The following is a 23,782-nucleotide window of genomic DNA, read 5'->3' as shown; positions in this document are numbered from 1 at the left end:
TCTAGGCAAAGACAAGGGAAAGAGTGTTGGCATTGCTTTCAGGAAACTGGTTTATGCCTAAACTCTCAACACCTGTTGCTTTGCAAAACTAGCGTGAAGGTTTGGTTCTCTGTTTATCTAGGATTCAAATGAGCAGAACTCTCAAATATTGAATCTCTATTTTTCTGCACTTAATTTGTAAAGATAAACAATTGACAAATGCACTGTTATTGGAAATTTGTTTAAAAAACAATTAGAATAGTTTAAAAAGATTTAGAGGTAGATGGCTCTTTGCCTACCTAATGTGAGTTCAGTCATCTTCATTTTATTCATGAAGAAAATGAGACTGAGAGAGGTCACATTGTTTGTTCTAAATGTCGGAGAAAAGCCAAAATTCCTGAGATCCAGCCTAGTACTTTTTCCAGGGAATTTAATGACAGGGAAACATTATTCTGCTTCTATCAGCAATACTGTATGATAAGAACTGTTCTCCGTGAAGAGCTTGACTTCATGAAGAGAGCCTAACTCCTGAAGCGCTTCTGAATGTTTTACTTTTTCTCCCTAATCTGTTTGTTGTTTTAAAAAGTAACTCTCTTTTCTCAGCTAGCTGGAATATTCAAACCTGTTACCCCATCTCCCAACCGTTGAGGATGAATGGAAGTTCCCTATACATGCTACTCACTCTCAGGATTGACATTGCATGACTTAGTTGATCTGTTCTGAGCAGAAACCAACTTGTCCCTTAAAAGCCAGCTCAGAAGGCGGGATGTCTAAGGTCCAGGCTGTTAGGATGTACCATTGCTCTTCCTTTTCACTGTGAGTTTTAGGTAAAGTCCACTTAAGTGAAATTCATCTACGCCTTTACTTTATATGCCCTCGATTGTTACTTCTGATGATATTCTTACGCTTGCTTGATTTATGCCAATATAAGAAAACAGAATTTCCAAATGGTTCACATGTGTCAATGATTACTTATGTACAGGGTGATAGCTATTTTTGTTCTTGGTGATGAAGCAAATGTTTCAGAAACCCTATTGAGCTTACATAACAATCCTGTTACCAGAATGAAACTGTTATTAAAAATACAGAAATAATCAGAGTCACTGGAGTTAACTCTTTCTATAATTACAGACAAGGGTAAGGAGTAACCCAATTGCCTGCGTGCAAGTAGCCTAAGCAAGTGTTCTTGTGGGTTTTCTTTTTTTTTTTTTTTTGAGACGGAGTTTCGCTCTTGTTACCCAGGCTGGAGTGCAATGGCACGATCTCGGCTCACCACAACCTCCACCTCCTGGGTTCAGGCAGTTCTCCTGCCTCAGCCTCCTGAGTAGCTGGGATTACAGGCACGCACCACCATGCCCAGCTAAATTTTTGTATTTTTAGTAGAGACGGGGTTTCACCATGTTGACCAGGATGGTCTCGATCTCTCGACCTCGTGATCCACCCGCCTCGGCCTCCCAAAGTGCTGGGATTACAGGCTTGAGCCACCGCGCCCGGCCCGGGTTTTCTTGTTATTATGTTTTGAGACAGGGTCTCACAATTGTCACCTACTCAGGCTGGAATGCAGTGGTACTATCATCACTCACTACAGCCTCGACCTCCTAGGCTTAAACAGTCATCTTTCTTCAGCCTCCTGAGAAGCTGGGACCACAGGCATGCACCACTACACCTGGCTAATTTTAATTTTTTGTAGAGATAGGGATCCACCATGTTACCCAGGCTGGTCTAGAACTCCTGGGCTCAAGGGATCCTCCTGCCTTAGTCTCCCAAAGTGCTGGGATTACAGGCAGGAGCCACAATGCCCAGCGAACATTTTTATTTCCAAAGTATGATTTTTCATATTTCTTTAATTGTGGATTTTCTCCCCTTCCTGCTGCAAAGTAGAAAAAGAAAAAAGATTTGCAAAGTTAACATTCATACATTAACAACTGCCGCAAACCCTCATAGTATTCTGCAAATGAGATTTCTAGTGTGAAACCATTAATTGTGAACTGAATTTTTTTGTCTTTCAGAACAAGGCAAAGGCAATCTGCATGTAACATCGCTAGAAGATGCAGAATGCCGCAGGACCAAGGAACGCCTTTCTAATGGAAACAGTCGTGGATCAGTTTTCAAGTCTTCCCGCAATATCCCAAGGAGACATACCCTAGGGGGGGCCCGAAGTTCCAAGGAAATACTGGGAATGCAAACATCTGAGATGGATCGGAAGAGAGAAGCGTTCCTAGAACATCTGAAGCAGAAATACCCCCATCACGCCTCCGCAATCATGGGTCACCAAGAGAGGCTGAGAGACCAGGTACAAATATGATCTCATTTCTCTTTGTGTAGCTCATTCTTTAATGAACATCAAGGAAAGCAAATTGACTTTCAGTTTAAAAGGCAAAGGATAGTTTAATGGACCATGCATACTATTTAGTTGTTCTGGATCTCTTTGGGGACTTGGGTGGAGGGCGCTGGGTGTAGAAAACTTCTGCCTGCAAGCTCAGTCTTCTTTGCCAATACAGCAAGAAAACAGGAGGCCAGGCCAGAGAGGAAGGGCCTAGAGAGTATGCAGTTCCCCAAAAGAGTATTCCCATGTTCAACCACAAACACATCTGAAGTACAGGCAATGAAAGGGTATTACTTTACTGAGGAAAGCATGGCACCAGCTACTGTGTACCCTGAAAGCACAGAGTGCTTAGCACTGTGAGTGAATGAATGCATATACAAATACATACATTTATTTTCAGGGTAAAATAGGTCTTGGAGACATAGATGACTTGTGGTAACTCCTTTTCTTTAAAAAGTTGATATTAGGATTTTGTTTCTGTTCTTTTTTTTTTTTCAGATGGGTTCTTCCTTTATTTCCCAGGCCAGAGTGCAGTAGCGGGATCATAGCTCACTGCAGCGTAGAATTCCTGCACTCCAGATCCTCTCAACTCAGCCTCTTGAGTAGCTGGGACTACAGACATGCACCACCATGCCTGGCAAATTTTTTTTATTTTTGGTAGAGATGGGGTCTCGCTTTATGGACCAGGCTGATCTTGAATTCCTGGCCTCAAGTAATCCTCCTACCTCTGCCTCCCAAACTATTGTAATCATAGGCATGAACCACTGTGCCTGGCATTTTTTTTCTTTGTAATCACAGATGTGCTCCTTCTACACGCCTTGCTTTGTGCTAGCTTTCTGTCTTCGCTTACTTGTTTCCTCTGGTTATTTTGACAGCCACATAGACGTCACCCAACTGTAGCTAGGGATGTTTTTGTGTCTTGGCTGTGTGCAATTACTTTTTAGCAGATAGAGCAGGCTTGGGGTCACAGGAGATATGAGGCCTCCTCTACCGACCTCAGTGGCGTGTTATCAGGTTGACCTTTGAGTATGGAGAATGTAGGGAAGGAAGCAGAAAGCATTTAGCCATCTGTGTGATGGGTGGGGGCGGGAAGGGAGACAGGCTGATACTGATTTCCACACAAAGGAGACAAGCGCAGTGTTTGAAGTCTCCTATCTTCCCAGTTAGGTGTAAAAATTATGTCTAACTCACTCAGCTTTTGATTACGCATGGAAATGGACATTGGCATCGGCCTGAATAATTGAAATCTATAGTTTATTCTCAATCTCATATTCTTTCCTACATCCAACCTTCTCTTTTAGGGAATCATTATCTGAGTGGCTTAAAATATAAAACGTGCTTTATGGACTTCATGTTTGCTTTTTGTTCACAATTCCAACAGTCAATAAACCCAGAAGAGGAGAAAAGAACAAGAATCCTGGTTGCTGTAAAATGGGCTAATGATTAATTCTTTGATAATTTTAAAAAGGAGCTGGGCACAGTGGCTCATGCCTGTAATCCCAGCACTTTGGGAGGCTGAGGCAAGAGGATCGCTTGAAGCCAGGAGCTTGAGACTAGCCTGGGTAACAGTGAGACCCCATCTCTACAAAAAAATTTTAAAAAATTAGCTGGGTGTGGTGGCATACACCTGTAGTCCCAGCTACTCAGGAGGCTGAGGTAGGAGATCACTGAAATCCAAGAATGAGACCCTGTCTCTAAAAAAAAAAAAAAAAAAAAAAAGGATTAATTTTGCTGAGAAATATAGAAATTGGCCTGTCAAAAATATGTCGGTGATTATTGTTACTCTTCTTATTTTGTGGTGTCATAATTATTGCTATTGCTATAATAATGGTGGCTTTGGTTAAAACAATTACAAGGGGATCCTAACTGTAATGAAGGTTGAAAGGAGTAATGAATGCATTTTGGTGCCCCCAAGCTCTGATCTGCTGTTATATACTGCTAATTCTGCCCTGGCTGGCCAGCTTTCCCTTCTCTGGGTAATACGGAATGAACAAGTCACACTTGTCTTTCTGCTTCTTTCATATTCCAAGCCGACCCTCCAAAAGGGGAGACATTTTAATGCATGAATCTATGTACACATTTTCATTCTGCTGTTAACAGGAAAGGGATCCTGATCCAAACCCCAAGAGAGGGTTCTTAAATCTCCCACAAGAAAGAATTCAGGGCGAGTCCATAAAGTGAAAGCAGGTTTTTTTTTTTTTTTAAAGGCAAAGTTTCACTTTTGGTGCCCAGGCTGGAGTACAGTGGCGCTATCTTGGCTCATCACAACCTCTGCCTCCCAGGTTCAAGCGATTCTCCTGCCTCAGCCTCCCTAGTAGCTGGGATTACAGGCAGGTGCCACTACGCCTGGCTAATTTTTTGTATTTTTAGTAGAGACAGGGTTTCTCCATGTTGGCCAGGCTGGTCTCAAACTCCCGACCTCAGGTAATCCAACTGCCTCGGCCTCCCAAAGTGCTGGGATTACAGGTGTGAGCCACCGTGCTCAGCAAAAACAAGTTTATTATGAAAGTAAAGAAATAAAAGAATGGTTACTCCATAGAGCAGCCCCAAGGGCAGCGGGTTGCCCAATTTTATGATTATTTCTTGATGATATGCTAAACAAGGGATGGAATATTCCTGCCTCCAGTTTTTAGACCACAGAGGATAATTTCCTGATGTTGCATGGCGTTTGTAGACTGTCTGGGCACTGGTGGGAGTGTAGCAGTGAGGATGGCCTGAGGTCACTCTTATGGTCACGTTGGTTTTGGTAGGTTTTGGCCGGCGTCTTTACTGTGACCTGTTATATCAGCAAGGTCTTTATGATCTGTATCTTGTGCTGACCTCCTATCTCACCCTGTGACTTAGAATGTCTTAACCATCTGGGAATGCAGCCCAGTAGGTCTCAGCCTCATTTTACCTAGCTCCTATTTAAGATGGAGTTGCTCTGGTTCAAACGCCCCTAACGCTGTCACCGCGCTTGTGCAAGCAAACCCCAGCCAGCGTCGTAAACGCTGGAGATCGGTATAGACATGGCCTACAGAATTGCTACAGACATGATCTTGCCTCCCGTCTTTTCCACTCTTTTTCTCCTACCACCCATTTCCTCTTTCCTGTCCTCCTCTCTGCAGTGCCATTTGTTCCTCCCAGACCTTCTGAGCGCGGACTATCCCAGGCTTCCTTTGCAGGAAGATTACACAGCCAGCTGTAAGAAGGAAGTCAGATAACACACATCTGATGCTGTTTTCCAGATACTGAGGTTCTTAATACCAGATGCTCTTCTGGTGGCTGGTTTTCTGGCTTCCTCTCAGAGAAGTATCCTTGATAAGAAAAGAGCCAATGAGCAAGATAGAGAATAAGATGTTGAAAATGATGTATCTGAGGCCCGGCGCGGTGGCTCAAGCTTGTAATCCCAGCACTTTGGGAGGCCGAGGCGGGTGGATCACGAGGTCGAGAGATCGAGACCATCCTGGTCAACATGGTGAAACCCTGTCTCTACTAAAAATACAAAAAATTAGCTGGGCATGGTGGCACGTGCCTGTAATCCCAGCTACTCAGGAGGCTGAGGCAGGAGAATTGCCTGAACCCAGGAGACGGAGGTTGAGGTGAGCCGAGATCGCGCCATTGCACTCCAGCCTGGGTAACAAGAGCGAAACTCCGTCTCAAAAAAAAAAAAAAAAAAGAAAGAAAATGATGTATCTGGCATCTAACATGAAATCTCTTAAAATCTACATTCTTTTTTTTTTTTTTTTTTTTTTAAGACAGGGTCTTGCTCTGTTTCCCAGGCTAGAGCAGTGGCATGATCATGGCTTACTGCAGCCCTGACCTCCCAGGCTCAAGCAATCCTCCCGTCTAACCCCCGCCCCCAGAGAGCTGGGACTACAGGAGTACACCACCATACATGGCTGAAAATCTAGGTTCTAATTGCTTGCTATGAAACATAAGAAGAATGAAAGCATGCCATATGTTTCAAAATCTAATTTCAAATACTAGAAGATTCACGGTTGCAAAACTTCTATTTGTCTTTAAAAAATATGTTGGTCGCCGGGCGCGGTGGCTCAAGCCTGTAATCCCAGCACTTTGGGAGGCTAAGGTGGGTGGATCACGAGGTCAAGAGATCGAGACCATCCTGGTCAACATGGTGAAACCCCGTCTCTACTAAAAATACAAAAAATTAGCTGGGCGTGGTGGTGTGTGCCTGTAATCCCAACTACTCAGGAGGCTGAGGCAGGAGAATTGCCTGAACCCAGGAGGCGGAGGTTGCGGTGAGCCGAGATCGCGCCATTGCACTCCAGCCTGGGTAACAAGAGCAAAACTCCGTCTCAAAAAAAAAAAAAAAAAAAAAATGTTGGTCAAGAGTTTTCTTTAGGCATTTAGTTTTCTTTAGACATTTTTATTGAAAGGCTAAGAGGTCACGTTAACACCCCTTTACAGTCTTCAAAACAATGCAGGTGGCCATTAGTGCAACATAGTGCTGATCTGTGCTGATCTATATAATAGTAGCTGTTATTGTTAAGGACTCTTCTCAGCATAACCTAGGTCTTTTTAGTTGTGCAGGGCAATCAGGCTGTACAGCCCCATTGCCTGGTGGCTAAGGGCTTGGTTGTGGAGGCAGACGGGAACCAGGATCAGGATACAGCCTTCACAATATGCTAACTGCATAATTGTATGATTTGGGCTAATAACTTAATCTTTCTCTCTTTTTGAGACAGAATCTCACTGTCAGTCACCCAGACTGGAGTGCAGTGGTGCAGTCTTGGCTCACTGCAACCTCTGCCTCCTGGATTCAAGCTCAAGGCTTGTCCCTCAAGCCTCCCGAGTAGCAGGGATTACAGGTGTGCACCACCATGCCCAGCTAATTTTTGTATTTTTAGTAGAGACGGAGTTTCGCCATATTGGCCAGGCTGGTCTCAAACTCAAGTGATTTGCCCGCCTCAGCCTCCCAAAGTGTTGGGATTACAGGTGTGAGCCACTACACCCAACCGTAATGGCTCAATCTTTCTGTCTCAGTTTCCTCCTTTGTTAAAGGACAATAGTCTCTACATCATGGAACATTGAAAAATACATTGATGGAACCATTTACTGTTTCACTGGCAGATGTTAGCGTGATAATATTTTGGTTTATAGTGTCCCAAAGAAGAGTCTTAGAGGCTCTTATTTTAAAATTAGTATTTAAAATCGTTTGACTTTTATTTTTTTGAGACAAGATCTTGCTCTCTCACCCAGCTAAGAATGTAGTGGCATGATCACAGCTCATTGCAACCTTGAACTGCTGGGCTCAAATGATCCTTGCACCTCAACCTCCTGAGTAGCAACTATAGGCAAACACCATGACTTCTGCCAATTTTTAAAATTATTTGTAAGGGAAAGGGTCTTGCTGTGATGCCAAGGGTGGTCTCCAACTTTAGGCCTCAAGTGATCCTCTCACCTCAGCCTCCCAAAGTGCTGGGATGATAGGTATGAGCCACCACACCTGGCCTCCTTTAACTTTTTTATCGACAAATATTTGAATACCTGAAGAGGTTAATCTTTTCCATTGATTAAAGAATAACTTTATTATATTTCTGAAACTGGTATTTTTCTTTCATTCAGAGGTTAGTATTTATATTTCTTTCATTTATTCATCCCATTTATATTTATTTGGCACTTACCAGAATAAAGGTATTATGAAGAATACAAAATATTAGACTTAACCCTGTCTTCATTTCAGTAAAAGAAATAGGCATTCACATATAAAGAGTAGTCTTGTGAGATCCAGCCCAGATCTCACACCTTCTGAGATGGTCATAACATCTTCCGGTATTGTAGTATTTACATTGTAGCATCTAATCTGGTTGCATTAAATTTTTTTTTTTTTTTTTTTTTTTTACATTTCTTATTCTCACCTATAATAAGCTTCTGGAGGTAGGGACCTTTTCTTACCACCGTTTCCTCTTTTGCCTCTGTAAACTCAGCATTTAAGGGAATACACAACCTATATTAGGCTAGATCAAAAATATTTGTTGTATGAAGGAATGAGCCACTATTTCAAATGCTAAATATAGTATTTAGTATTAGAATTTCTGATACCAAACACGATATTTCTAATAGAGCACTATTTCTAATAGAATGTGATAGGTGATACAGATGCAGGGGTAGAGAGCCACAGAATTAAATGATTAATTGTTGTTTGAGCAGTCAGAAGAGATTTCTTAACTAAGAAGTTAACAATGGCTAAGTAATTTTCCCCAAGTCCAGAAGCCAACATTTGAACCAGGGCCAGAATTTCCTGTCCTCAGAGGAAATCTACAGAAAAAAGAACAAAAAAAGAATTTCCACTTTATGGTCTTTTCATTCATTGTGGACCTATGGATCTTGATTTTTTTCAAGGTTTTCTCCCCCCTCGAATTTTTCCAAAGTTTTTTGGCATTGTGTATTTCACATTGGGTCAAGCAATAGAACCATAGACATGACTTCCATGGCCATTTCTTTAAAAAGGCAAATCTTACTCCATTCCAGGGCATATTAAATAATCATAGATAATAGATTCCTCTGTGTATTTTATATAGAAAGAAAGTTGCTTCTTTACAATAGCTCTGAGTTCAGAAAGATGTGTAGTCCAGCAATCCCTCACGGTTGTGATCACAGTGTAACTTCACAATTTGGAAATGCCATTTTTTTATGTATTCAGTAATAAATAGCTGTCTGACGGCTTCTCACCTGCAGAAACTAACTTTCTACTCCTAGTCTCAGAAACTATTCTGAAATTAATTTTTCAATTTTTATTCCCGGTTACTCACACAACTTCTACTTAACTTACTTAGTATATAGAATCTACTTTGCAGTGTCAGTTAGTCTATGTGGATTCTTTTATCTGATGTGGTCAGACTGTAAGAGAGACTAGTAATGCATTTTAACCTAAAAATCTGACATGTCCAACAAAGAGTAAGAGAGATGTAAAGATGATATTATTCTTTTTTCTGTCTCTCTCTCTTTTTTTTAGACAGAGTCTCGCTCTGTCGCCCAGGCTGGAGTGTAATGGCACGATCTTGGCTCACTGCAACCTCTCCCTCCCGGGTTCCAGGAATTCTCCTACCTCAGCCTCCCAAGCATATGGGATTACAGAGGCCTACCACCATGCTCAGCTAATTTTTTGTACTTTTAGTAGAGACAGGGTTATACCATGTTGGCCAGGCTGGTCTCGAACTCCTGACCTCAATGATCTGCCTGCCTCAGCCTCCCAAAGTGCTGGGATTATAGGTGTGAGTCTCTGCACCCGACTGGGATTATTCTTTTTTTTTTTTTTTTTTTTTTGAGACGGAGTTTCGCTCTTGTTACCCAGGCTGGAGTGCAATGGCGCGATCTCGGCTCACCGCAACCTCCGCCTCCTGGGCTCAGGCAATTCTCCTGCCTCAGCCTCCTGAGTAGCTGGGATTACAGGCACGCACCACCATGCCCAGCTAATTTTTTGTATCTTTAGTAGAGACGGGGTTTCACCATGTTGACCAGGATGGTCTCGATCTCTCGACCTCGTGATCCACCCGCCTCGGCCTCCCAAAGTGCTGGGATTACAGGCTTGAGCCACTGTGCCCGGCCCTGGGATTATTCTTTAACATGAACATTACAGAAAGCAAAAAGAAGGAGATAAGAAAATGAACAGCAATATGATGAAATAGGGTGAGTGAGGCCAGGAGGTCATTTTTTCTGGCTTCTCCCATCAGACCAGCTTTGTTGCTGTCTGAGTGTTCCTCAGGCCTTCTTAGGGTCCCCTCCTCAACCATCCTCTCCTTTGAATGTGTTTGTATAGAAACTGCTCTGGAGACCAGGCAAGGTGGCTCACACCTGTAATCCCAACACCTACGGAGGCTCAGGTGGAAGGATCACTTGAGTATAGGAGTTTGAGACCAGCCTGGGCAACATGACAAAGCCCCTACTCTACCAAAAATACAAAAAGTTAGACAGGCATGATGACATGTGCCTGTTGGGGGGCTAAGGTGAGGGGATCAGTTGAGCCCGGGAGGTAGAGGCTGCAGTGAGCCATGATGGCACCACCGCACTTCATCCTGGGCAGCAAAATGAGACCCCTTCTCAAAACCACAACAGCAACAAATCAAATACAAGTTATCACAAGAAAGCTGCAAACAGAAGTATGTCTTCAAGATGACAATCAGGATAGTCTATGAAATTAGTGCAAAAGTAACTATATTTTGCCATTACTTTTGCACTAACCTAATAGATTATGCTACTTCACAAATCTACCCTGTGGTTTATTAATATTTGTGGTATTTTCTGGTATGACACAGAAACATTTTATGTCTCACACAGGCAAAGCTTATTCTCACAATGACTTAGGAATTCTGGCTACTTCCCTTTTGAGATCATGACGTCTCAACACATGGATTCCAGGTCACCATGACAAAGAGACAGAACTGATGGGCTGTATGCACACTCTTAAATATATTGGCATGGAAGTGGCATGTGCCACTGCACTTCATAGTAGCTTTTTGGTTCTAGTACCTACTGAGATGTTTGTTGTATTCAGGTTTTGGCTGTGGAATCTAGCTTAAGACTAAAATCCTCCTGCCTCAGTTTCTTTCATCAGCTCTCCTAATGTAATTGATTATCAATTTTGTTATAACTAGCACTTTATCTATACAATGACGTCTGGCGTTTATACAGAATATAAGCATAATAACAGATAGTTCTATAAGTAATGGCATCTATGTCTTTGTGGCGCATTTTTGATGAATTTAATTGTATCATAGCAGAACTCCACCTACAGCTGCAGGCTGTAGATCTCAGGGAATCCGTTTGTGCCTTGGGGAATAAACGTATTACCCTCTGTTATGTGTGAAGAACTCCAAATTCATTAGATATTCATCTGTCATATTTGTCTTGGCTCTGATCTATATCTGTCTATTCAAAATTTACATACGTGCATCTATGTTTACGAAGGTACCTGCCAGCGAAGGGTGACAAGTTAGGCTAATTGAAACTAAAGGTACATGAATATTATACACTGTTCAGTAAATGGCAGCCTTCAGCCATGGTGAAGGTCTGGATAAAAGACTAATGCTATAGAAAGTGTAGGTTTTGAAAAACAAGGCATATTTTGTAAATAAATAAACAGGTAAGTAAAAAGTTTAGAAACTGTAGTAAAGGAACAAGACGTAGCTAAGAACTTCCTCTTCAGAGCTATTAACTTATTCTAATCCAATGGTGAGATGTTGGGAGGATAGCCATATTTACTAGCAGCAGCTAGTTAGTTGTGTGAACTGATGACTGAATATGTGTTTACAGAGAAGTTTATTTATTTTTTATTTTTTAATTATTATTATTATTTTTTTGAGATGGAGTCTCACACCGTCACCTAGGCTGGAGTGTAATGGCGCTATCTTGGCTCACTGCAACTTCCACCTCCCGGGTTCAAGCGATTCTCCTGCCTTGGCCCCCCGAGTAGCTAGCATTACAGTCACACACCACCACGCCTAGCTAATTTTTGTAGTAGAGACGAGGTTTCACCATGTTGGCCAGGCTGGTCTCAAACACCTGATCTCGTGATCCGCCTGCCTCAGCCTCCCAAAGTATTGGGATTACAGGCATGAACCACAGCACCTGGCCTCAGAGCAGTTTCTTACCTAAACTTTTAGGGAAAAAGGACATAATTCTTTTTTAACAATTAAGAAATCTAATATACTGTATGCAGAGCAGATAATAATAGCACCAAAGTCTCACAAATCACTGCTAAAGAACTTACTCATGTAACCAAATACCACCTATTCCCCAAAAACATATGTACATAAAAACAAATAAATAAATAAGCCACAATAGGAAGAGGGAAGAAACACCCTTACCCAAACTATCAAGAACACAAAGAAAGCCGGTAACACGCGCAGTATTTTTTTAGCACCATTTTTTCAACAACTGTTAATAATGGTGAAAAACTGGAAAGGACCATAAGGAGAACATATTATTGCCATCAGCTGTTGTTTCTCTTTACTCATATTACAGGTTGAGTATTCTTTATCTGAAATGCCCAGGACCAGACATATTTCAGATTTCAAATTTTGGGGGTGGATTTTGAAATATCTGCATTACGTACTTACTGGTTGAGTATCTCTAATTTGAAAATCTGAAATCCGAAATGCTCCAATGAACATGACCTTTGAGTGTCACGGTGGTACTCAAAGTCTCAGATTTGGAGCTGCTCAGATTTTGAATTTTCAGATTAGGGATGCCGAACCTGCAGTACAGTCCATCCCCCTCTGCAGCTCTGTGGAGTAGGCACTGTTATTTGTTTTGTTTTTTGTTTTTTTGGAGGCAGAGTTTTGCTCTGCCATCCAGGCTGGAGTCCAGTGGCGTGATCTTGGCTCACTGTGGTCTCCGCCTCCTGGATTCAAGCAATTCTCTTGCCTCAGCCTCTCAAGTAGCTGGGATTACAGGTGCCTGAACCACGCTTGGATAACTTTTTTATTTTTAGTAGAGATGAGGTTTCACCATGTTGCCCGGGCTGGTCTTGAACTCCTGGCCTCAAATGATCCACCCACTTTGTCCTCCCAAAGTGCTGGGATTACAGGTGTGGGGTAGGCACTACTATTAACTGTAGTTAACAGAATGGAAAACGGAGGCATAAAGCAGTTCGGACTTGTCCGAGAGGACCCAGCCAGTAAGTGGCAGCACCGGTATTTAAATCCAATTATCTTTCTGTGGGGGCCTTGCTCTTAACTTCTAGGTGAGACCACCTCTCTGATGGGGGATGGAACAGAAAGATGTTCTGAAATGCTAAGGAGAAGAAGGACTGGGCTGGAGACCAGTCTGCCTAGTGTCAGTAGGTGTGAATGAGATTTAGTGCTCATCCTAGAATGGAAGAAGTGCCAGCGTCCTGGTTGAATCTGCCTTTAACAATTTGAAGAAGAAACGGATTTTGGCACTAAAGAAGCAGTGGTACACATGCCTATAGTCCCAGCTACTCAGGAGGCTGAGTTGGGAGGATCATCCAAGCCCGGGAGGTCAAGGCTGCAGTGAGCTGAGCAGTGATTGCGCCTCTGCACTCCAGCCTGGGTAACAGAGCAAGACTCAATCTCATAAAGAAAGAAAGAAAGAAAAATAAAGAAGCAGTTGCATATATAGTGGTAAGTATGCAGCAAGTGAAAGTTGAGAAGATGTTAAACATTTTCAGAGCAACCACTGCACGTGAAAGAAGTATGGTGTTCATGAGAGAATCACAAGTCATATCTGGAGAATTTATATTATTGCATGTATGAGTGTGTGTTTAATGGAATACTAGAGGCCCTTGAGCAAAGAATATGACAAGGCTGAATCAGTATAAAAACATCTCTTGGCCAGGCATGGTGGCCTATAATCCGAGCACTTTGGGAGGCTGAGGTGGACAGATCACAAGGTCAGGAGTTCAAGACCAGCCTGGTCAACGTGGTGAAACCCCTTCTCTACTAAAAATAGAAAAATTAGCAGGGCATGGTGGTGTGTGCCTATAGTTTCAGCTACTGGGAAGGCTGAAGCAGGAGAATTGCTTGAACCAAGTAGGTGGAGGTCGTAGTGAGCCAAGATCACACCACTGCACTCCAGTTTAGGTGACAGAGTGAGACTTCTCAAAAAACAAACAAACAAACAAACAAACAACAAAAAAACTCTTCTCCTCAGAGAAATTCCAGATAATCTTAGATATGTCTAAGGAAAATCAGGATGTGGTCAGTGACCAGAGATAATCATCATTTAAATTTGGGTGTAATGAAAAACCAAAGTTTTAAAAAAATGAACAGAAAGAAGAACCTAATATCTAAGACAGATGATGTTCCTCAAGGGATGAGATGAAGGCGCTAGCCTGAATGTGATTCCTGGAGGACTGATTTATATTTTACTTTTTATTTATTTATTTATTTTTGAGATGGCGTCTCACTTTGTCACCCAGGCTGGAGTGCAATTTTGGCTCACTGCATCCTCCGCCTCCAGGGTTTAAGTGATTCCTCTGCCTCAGCTTCCCGAGTAGCGGGGACTACAGGCACATGCCGCCATGCCTGGCTAATTTTTATATTTTTAGTAGAGATGGGGTTTCATTCACCATGTTGGCCAGGTTGGTCTCGAACTCCTGACTTCAAGTGAATTCACCTGCCCTGGTCCCCCAAAGTGCTAGGATTACAGGCATGAGCCACTGTACCCAGCCAAGGACTGATATTTTGAATTGTGACTCAAAGGTCATTGAAGTACATCTCAGAAGATTTGGACCATTACATAGTAGGACATCTTGCAGCAGAGACTGAATAATTGAAAAAACTAAATTCAGGGGTTATAGTTTTACTTGCAAAATTGATTTACAGTTGACATTAATCACCCAGGATGCAGAAAAAGAGCATCCTAAATAGGGATCATTCATAACACATCACTTTTGATCCATGTTTAATTGGGTACCACCAACCTCAGCATTAGCTTTCATTTTAATTAGTGATGTGGAAGAGCAAGAGAACATATCTTGAGAACAGTGCTATATTAAGAAAAGCTCTACAAGAAATCAAAATACGATTCTACTAGAAAACCTGCTAAGGAGTGCCCGGGGGTAGGTGGGGAAGTATGGAAAGGCAAGAACCGAAGTCTAGCTAGGCAGTGTCAGGAGACACCTGGAAAGGGATACTCAACAAAAGCTAGAGGAAATTGCTGCCACATTAGATGGAAATTTTCAGTGTTGAGGGATCTAAAACAGATCAGTGTGATAAAGTCCAGTGCATAGATGGAGAACTCGTATTGCAAATTTTCAAATTGTCCTTCCTATCTTTTCTTATCAAACTTGAGTCTTTGCCATTTATTCATTCTTCCGGCAGGTATGTTGGATTAATTCATTCAAATGCTTATTTATTATGGATCTACATTTTGAGATTGACATTGAGCATTCTATAAAAAGTACAAGGCCAGGCATTGTGGCTCATCCCTGTAATCCCAGCACTTTAGGAGGCTGAGACAGGTGGATTGCTTGAGCTCAGGAGTTCGAGACCAGCCTGGGCAACATGGCAAAACCTTGTCTTTACAAAAAAACTCATGTATTTAAATTAGCCAGGCATAGTGTATACACCTATAGTCCTAAATACTTAGGAGACTGAGATGGATGGAAGGATCATTTGAGCCTGGGGAGTCAAGGCTGCAGTGAATCATGATCGTCCCACCAACTCCAGCCTGGGTGACAGAGCAAGACCCTATCTCAATAAAATAAGTAACAATCAAAAATACCAAACACAACATCTGCCCTCCGTTAGTCCACTTATGTTGCTGTTAAAAATACCCGAGGCTGGGTGATTTATAAAGAAGAAAGGTTTATTTGGCTTATGATTCTGAGGGATGGAAAGTTCAACATTGGGCATCTGCATCTGGTGAGGGCCTCAGGATGCTTCCACTCACGACCAAAAGGGGAACCTGTGTTTGCAGAGATCACATTGTATGTGAGGATGCAGGAGTGTTGAGGAGGTGCCATGCTCTTTTAACAGCCAACTCTCATGGCAACTAATAAAGTGGGAACTCCCTCACCCCCCAGGGAGAGCATTCATGCCATTCATGACATTCATGACATTCATGAGAAGCCACCATAACTCAAACACCTCCCGTTAGGCCCCTCCAACTTTGGGCATAAATTTCAACATGAGATTTGGAGGGGACAAGTATCCAAATCATAGCATGCACTGTCAAGGAGATGTCTCTTTAGTGGAAAGAGTACCAACTTTTGGGTGTGATCTGAGTGTGGGGTTACCCAGGAATATTTGATTTCCAAGTAGCTGAGGTTATCGTTATTCATTTAGAATTTTGTTAGATGTGGTCAGAGAATGCAGTTTGTAAAATTCTTATTTTAAATTTAGCTTAAAAACTAGTTTAAAACGTTTTTCTTAGAATACAATACACAATCAGTGTTTATAAGCATTGCATAGATATTCCTGGACAATTATTTATTCTGTATTCTATGCATATGCATATACATATACACATATATATGTTGGGTTTGTTGATTGTATTATTCATTTCTTCTCAGTCTTTATTTTTAAGGTTGTTCACTGCTAAGCAAAGTATAATGAAGTCTCGCATTTAATTGTATTTTTATCTTGATCTCCCTGCATTCCTAAGAATTTCTTCTTCACAGGTTCTTAGGTACGATGATCCTACCTTCCTTAGAAATTATGTCTTTAGCATTATCAGATGACCTCTTCATTCTGTCTGGTGTCTGTTAACTTTCTTTTTTTTAATATTATCACTCTGGATTTACATTTGTTTGCATCTGTCAGGTATATCTTATCATTTATTTTAAACATTTCTGTATTAATAGAGGTTGAGTATCCCTAAACTGAAAATCCAAAATGAAATGTTTCCAAATCTGAAACTTTTTGAGCACCAACATGACACTCAAAGGTGGTGCTCATGGAAGCATCTTGGATTTTGGATTTTTGGATTAGGGATGCTCAACTGCTAAGTATATAATGCAAATATTCTAAAATTCAAACAAATGTGAAACCTGAAATCTGTTATTCCAAGCATTTTGGATAACAGATACTCAACCTGTAATGAGGATGTTTATTAGAAACTACACACATATTGGCTGGGCACAGTGCCACACACCTGCAATCCCAGCAATCTGATAGATTGAGGCAGGTGGATCACCTGAGGTCAGGAGTTCCAGATCAGCCTAGCCAACATGGTGAAACCCTGTCTCTATTAAAAATACAAAAATTAGCTGGTGGCACATGCCAGTAATTACAGCTACTCAGAGGCTGAGGCAGGAGAATTGCTTGAACCCAGGAGGCAGAGGTTGCAGTGAGTCGAGATTATGCCACTGTACTCCAGCCTGAGTGACAGAGCAAGACTCTGTTTCAAAAAAAAAAAAAAAAGAGGAAAGAAAGAAAGAAAAAGAAATGACATATTAATAATTTGGTTTTTCTTTTTTAGCCAAATTCATTAATCTCTTTTTAATGGGAAAGTCCATCCATTAACATTTAGTATAACAACTGATGGACTTTATTCCTCCATCTTAATTTGACAGCAAGTACTGTATGTCTATTCTTCTCTCTTAAATATGTCTCATGCTATGTAAATACTAAACAATTGCTTTAGTTTAGGACTTGACAGCTGTATCTGAAATGACAGTGATTAACTCCAAGTGAAAATGACTGTTAAACAGTTGGAGATAGAATAGGACTGGACTCTATGCCAGAAAACAAGACTGGACAGTACGTGTTGGAGGTATCAGCTGTATTAATCGCAGTTCTTCAGAATATCAGAACCAGTAGCAGATTCCTTTTTCTTTGGAGGACCTCAGTCTTTGCCCTTACGGTCTTCAACTGGTTAAATGAGGTCTACTCACATTATGGTAGGCAGTCTGCCTTACTCAAAGTCTACTGATTTAAATGCTAATCACATCTTAAAAATACCTTTACGGCAACATCTAGACTTGTGTTTGACCCAACAACTGGGCACCATAACCTGGACAAGTTGAAACATGAAATTAACCACCCCCCTCTGCATCATAGCAACAGTTGCCAAAATGTGAATGGATAATTTCTAAAAACAGGTAACAACTGTGATCAAACACAGAGCCAAAGATCAAGGGTTTAGCATTAGAGAATTACCACAGTTGGGGGCCATTGTTTCATTAAAGGATCCAAGCATTCTTATCTTCCGGTGGAACTTACAGTGTGGTCTTGACTTAAAAAAATGTGTATCTGGGTTTTTCGATCTTTTTTATGTTTGACAGTTTTTCTTTAGACCAGAAGTTCAGATTGCAGATACTTCTTAAGAGTCGCGATTTCATTAGCTTTATCTACATCCTAAAGATCTGTTTGCCCTGGGGTTTTGAGGGCTAAGCCCTGAGTTGCAATGCATTAACTCTGTTCTGTGCAGTTCTACTGGGACTAAAAACAGCCTGCAGCTAAATACTTACTCCTTCTCCAAGGCGGCCGGTAGTCTGATGTTTCTGTCTGAACTACCCGAGACCCCAGTACCATCTGTTAACCTGGTATCCCGGAGGATCTGCAGAAGGTCTGCATTGACCCTTTACAATCCAGTATGCACTTTCAGACTCAACTACTAAATAAATCCTTTCAGCTTGGCTTCATTTACTTAGGATCTTAGTATCCCAATCATAAGCAATTTTATTAAACCAGGAGTATCAGTGCCTGGTAGTTAAGCACAGGTGTTTTGGGTTTAAATCTTGGGTCAGCCTGAGTTCAAATCTCTACTCCAACACTTAGTAGCCTGGTAAACTTACTGGAATTACCTAACCTCTCTAAGGCTCAATATCTCCATTTGTAAAATGGGAATAATGAGTGTTCTTACATCATACTATTGCTGTGAGGCTTCAATGAGATAACGGTTGGTTATTTGAATGGTAAAAAAAAAAATTTGATATTTCTCTTCAGAGCAAGTATTCCTCTTTTACCTGACAACTTGGAATTCATGTTTCTTTTCTTCCTTTTTTTTTTTTTTGTTTTGTTTGTTTTTTGTTTTTGTTTTTGTTTTTGAGACAGAGTTTTGCTCTTGAGCAGGCTGGAGTGCAGTGGTGCAATCTTGGCTCACTGGAACCTCTGCCTCCCAGGTTCAAGCAATTCTCCTTCCTCAGCCTCCCAAGTAGCTGAGATTACAGGCACGTGCCACCACGCCCAGCTAATTTTTTTGGTATTTAGTAGAGATGGGAGTTTCACCATGTTGGTCAGTCTGTTTTTGAACTCCTGACCTCAGGTGATCCATCCGCCTTGGCGTGGCAAAGTGCCGGGATTACAGGTGTGAACCACCGCACCTGGCTCATGTTTCTTAAGAAACAAAAATTCAAGCCATAAATGCAGTAGTGCAAACATGGCTCACTGTAGCCTCAAACTTCTGGTCTCAGGCATTCCTCCCACCTCAGCCATCTGAGTAGCTGGGACTAGAGGCACACAGCAGCATGCCAGGCTAATTTTTGCATTGTTTGTAGAGATGGGGTACTGCTATTTTACCCAGGCTGGTCTCGAACTCCTGGGCTCAAATGATTCTCCCATCTCAGCCTCCCAAAGTGCTAGAATTACAGGCATGAGTTACTGCTCCTGGCCCTTTTTATACCTCTGTTATAAAACAGATTTGTTGACATGAATTCAAGACAGAGAATCTTATTTGCTCTCCAAGTCAATCATAGGTACCTATGATGTTGCTAAATTTAGAAATAAAAATAACTCATCTACATTCATTTATTGGGCTCTGACTTGATTAATGTGATCCTAAAGTTGACATCGGGCAAATCACAATGTCATTAAGGCTTAGCAAGATATTTTTCTCATTTGGGGATGGTAGGAAAAATCATCACTGGACTGGTCACTTCTAATCAAGCCTTGGCATTTCTGCTCAGCCCTCATGTGTTGTCCTTATTGCTGAGATCCGTGTTGCCAGACAGTTTCCCAGCTCTAAGGTGTTCAAGACCTCTGCATCATCATCATAATGTCATTGCTGGTTATCAGTTCTTCTCTTGTGTTTACCTCTGCCTGCCCACTGATGACACTGTTCATGGAGTTGCTTTCATCTGAAATATTTCTGTGACTATCTCCATTTGCCTTTACAATCTGACTCTTCTCTCTTTTCTAAGCCTGAATTCAATAAGCAAAAGCTGAGATACTGTAATTTCCTAAATAACCCAAAGGGAAGACCTGGCATAATTTACAACCACTCTGACTGCTGAATCAACTTGCACTGCTCTTCTCTCTAATGGAAATTTGAGGAATAACTGTAATTGAACAGTGCCTCCGTCCCATCTTCAGATTTGAGTGAATCAAGCCTAGATCTGGTTATATCTGGATTTTGTTTGTTTCACGTTGTGTTTGTGTCCCACTGGGTAAAGCCCAAGCACGGGCTTCATCTGAATGCATTTTTATCTCATAGAGGCATTAATTGAATCTCTGACAGTAGTCTTGCCTCCGAGGAGTGCTCCAACTCTGGCTGCAAAATTAAACCAGGGTAGTTCTTGGTTCCCTTCAAAGGTAATGTCCCATCTGTTGACTGAACTATGGCAATGCAAAGCTTGCAGAATCATTGGAGGAGAGAATCCAAAGCATTTACAATTCCCTGTTATGCAAAGAGTCATTCTGAGGTTCTTGTGGTTTTTTTTTTTAACCTATGATTGCTCGTTTTGTAAATACCTGGGTGCACCCAGCAAGGTATAGAGGTTAATGTTTGCCCTCTGACCTTTGAAGACAGATGCACTGAACTTGTTGCAGTTTGCAGTGGGAGAAGACTGCTCATTCAGCTACTGCTGTTTCCAAAACTCACTCGAGGCTGCTTTAAAGTGATCCTCAGCTTATTCTGAGTGCATTGAGCTCCCTGCCCAGTCCCAGTGAAGAACTTTGTACTGTAGCATATGACAACGACTTGATAACATTATGATAAACTCCTATGGGTTTGAACTGAGTCCTATTCAAATTTTCTGGTGCCTGGCGGTCAGCAGTCTTAGACTTGGGGAGTGAGAAATGTGTCTGCAGTGAATTTAGAGGTGAGAAGAAAGAGGGCTGGACTCAGATATTGAGTATCTTAGAGCCTACGCCATTTCCCAAAGCCGAGACTAGATTTCAGTGTAATTCTGGTAATTTACATACACTAGGATAGACATGCAAAATAAGTGGACGTATTAGGAAAGAGTTAAAAACTTCCCCACACCTTTTCCTACCACCTCTGCAGCCATAGAAGCCAAGGAGAAATGCACATACACACATACATGCTCTGGCAGGGAACCTGTTTTGCAAGTTTTGCTGGTAAAAAGTAGGAAGGGGGCTGGTGGAGTGCAGAGTGGAAAAGCCTTAGAAGTATCAGTTGAAGGTTTTTCAAGACCTGAGTTTTCAAGGTAACTTTATCCTGCAGAGAGAGATACACATGGCTGCTGTAGGTTTTTCTTCCACCAATTAAGTGCATTGTTAGACAGGGAGGGGCAGATTAACGAATGCCTGTAATTTTGATCATTGTTTTCTGCAAAACAGCTCAGGCTTTGAAAATGAAGCCATCGTTCCCGGCTAAGTTTCTGCCAACAGCACAAATTACACTGTGCAGAGATCCAAAGCCCCTAGAAAGGTTTCATTAATGAACAATTTCAGACGATTGTTTAAGTCTCGGCCTGACAGGTAATGTTGGCATGTCGGCAGGTGGGGTTAGGGTTTCCATGGAGATTTATGATGTCATGCTTGAAAGAGCATGTCAAGACAGCCGATTTAACAAGTAGCTACTCAAAAAGTCCTATAGGCTACGAGTAGGTTTTATGCAAATGACGAGAGTTTCACTGGGAAAAACTGCAAAAGAAAACAGCACAGACATGGAAGGGGGTTTTACCTGACAGCTCAGAAGGGAGACCCTGGAGTCTCTTGGAGACAAAAACTTCCAGAAGAATTAGATTTTCTGCTTTAACTGCCGCCTCACCTGTGGAGCTCTGGGTACAGGTAAATATGCAGGGTTTTCTTCTTCCAAGTTTTTGCCAAAAATTACTTGGAAACATTTCGCTCTGTTTCTCGGCATTGTTCTCTTGGCAGGAAGAACTGAATCAATAAGCCCAGCTTTCCCATAGCAATGTTCGTGCTTAAGGGCTGTTTTTAGGGGTTTTTTTTTTTTTTTTTAATTGAATGAACTGAGATTTTTGAATAGAGCTGAAAACAAGTGATGCATTGTGCATTCTGCTGATTGTGCCCTGTGAATACGGCTATAAAAATTCTGCAGATAAGGGTTAGATGGGCAATCTGAAAATTGAGGTGCTCTATGTATTTGTTATTTATTCCCAGATGTTGTGTGTGTGTGTGTTTTACTCTTAAGACAGATCTGAAATTGGGACTTTTGTATTTTCACATTGTGAAAATGCCAAAAATAAAATCCATGGAATATTGCAGAAATCATCGTTGAATCAGGTTTATAGACATTACACTTTTTAAAAAGTATGTATCTGTATGTTTTTCTCACTGAGGCATTCTTCCGAGACGAGAAAAAAAAAAAAAATCCTGTTACAGACATTACAGTTTTTAGGTTTTAGGGAAGCTTGACTTCTAAATTCCAAGAAGACAGATAAAGACTTCTTGGGGGAAGGTGGGGTGTGGGTGATAAAGGTAGTTTTTAAAGCATGGTTTAAAAGAAAATCCTGGTCACCTGAGAGTACGAGGTTTTTTGTTTGTTTGTTTGTTTGCTTCAGCTGCTAGCGAGGATAAGTAAACAGCCTTGCCAGCCATTTGGAGGTGATAGCAATCATTGGATGTGGCCATGGATCTGCGGATTAGCTGAAAGGGCTTTGTTCAGAGGTATCAGTTGCCCTGTGAGTAGTTAGGTCTACCAAGCTTAAAAAGAACACAAAGAAAGCTTATTGTTTCTTCCACATAGTGCCTGGCAGTGCGTGAGGTTAGAACACAGACTTCAGAATCACTGAAAGATACCTGTGAAATGGGAATTTGGACTTTTGAAAGTAAAACTCCTTAGGAGCAAGTGGATAGGCTTTCCAAATGTTTTAAAAACTGCCTCGTGTGTGAGAACGAGACCTCCTGAAATTTTGCAGTTAGATAATGTGGATTAATGCCAGAGCTCACATTCATATTAAATTGTTACCATAGTTATTGCAAAACAGTGAGTGACAAAGAACTGTGTCTCCAACATCAGAAGGCCTGAGCGTTTGAGTTCTGGCTTCACCTATTAGTGGCTGTATAAATACCTGGGGAAAGTAAATTCATGTCCTTAGGCCTCAGTCATCATGTCCATAAAATGGGATGCCAGCAGCTGTGTTGTGCCGATTAAATTACAAAACATAGTAGCACAGTTCTAAGCATTCATGTTCTAAATGTTAGGGATTGTTTTTACTTGCCATTGAAATGGCATTGGATGTTTATGAAGTGTTTTTATGGACAGGTGGCTCATGCCTGTAATCCAAGCACTTTGGGAGGCCAAGGCAGGTGGATCACCTGAGGCTGGGAGTTCCATCACCAGTCTGACCAACATGGAGAAACCCCATCTATACTAAAAGTATAAAATTAGCCAGGCATGGTGGAGCATGCTGGTAATCCCAGCTACTCAGGAGGCTGAGGCAGGAGAATCTCTTGAACCCAGGAGGCGGAGGTTGCAGTGAACCAAGATCACGCCATTGCACTCCAGCCTGGGCAACAAGAGGGAGACTCCATCTGGAACTCCAGTTTGGATGACAGGAACGATACTGTCTTAAAAAAAAAAAAAGTGTTTTTATATTCTTTACTTTATCTTATCATTACAAGTAATGACTAGAAGTCAAGAATGGCAGTCTTTTTTTTTTTTTTTTTTGAGACGGGGTCTCTGTCACCTAAGCTGAAGTGCGGTGGCATGATCTTAGCTCATTGCAACCTCCGCCTCCCCAGCTCAAGCAATCCTCCTACCTCAGCCTCCCGACTGCTGGCACATGCCACCATGCCTGGCTAATTTTTTGTACTTTTGGTAGAGATGGGGTTTCACCATGATGCCCAGGCTGGTGTCAAACTCCTGGGCTCCAGTGATCCACCCACCTTGGCCTCCCAAAGTGCTGGGATTACA

The 23,782-nt window shown here is 41.7% G+C and overlaps 1 protein-coding gene across 9 annotated transcripts in view; it reads left to right on the top strand.

Moving 5' to 3' along the window:
- KIAA1217 (KIAA1217 ortholog) overlaps positions 1-23,782 on the top strand; it is an 820,690-nt gene that overhangs the window by 488,968 nt on the left and 307,940 nt on the right. For 8 of the 9 annotated variants that reach the window (XM_074404924.1, XM_074404916.1, XM_074404923.1 and 5 more), the window contains one exon: positions 1,989-2,272. In XM_074404924.1, coding sequence (XP_074261025.1) covers positions 2,159-2,272 — 114 coding nt within the window. In that variant the 5' untranslated portion in view covers positions 1,989-2,158. Of the gene's footprint in view, positions 1-1,988; positions 2,273-9,740; positions 21,691-23,782 lie in introns of those variants that run through there. The other variant, XM_074404919.1, reaches the window with a different exon arrangement.

The sequence above is a fragment of the Saimiri boliviensis genome, chromosome 8, assembly GCF_048565385.1.
Source record: "Saimiri boliviensis isolate mSaiBol1 chromosome 8, mSaiBol1.pri, whole genome shotgun sequence".
Classification (NCBI taxonomy): domain Eukaryota; kingdom Metazoa; phylum Chordata; class Mammalia; order Primates; family Cebidae; genus Saimiri; species Saimiri boliviensis.
This window is presented reverse-complemented; position numbering and strand designations above follow the sequence as displayed.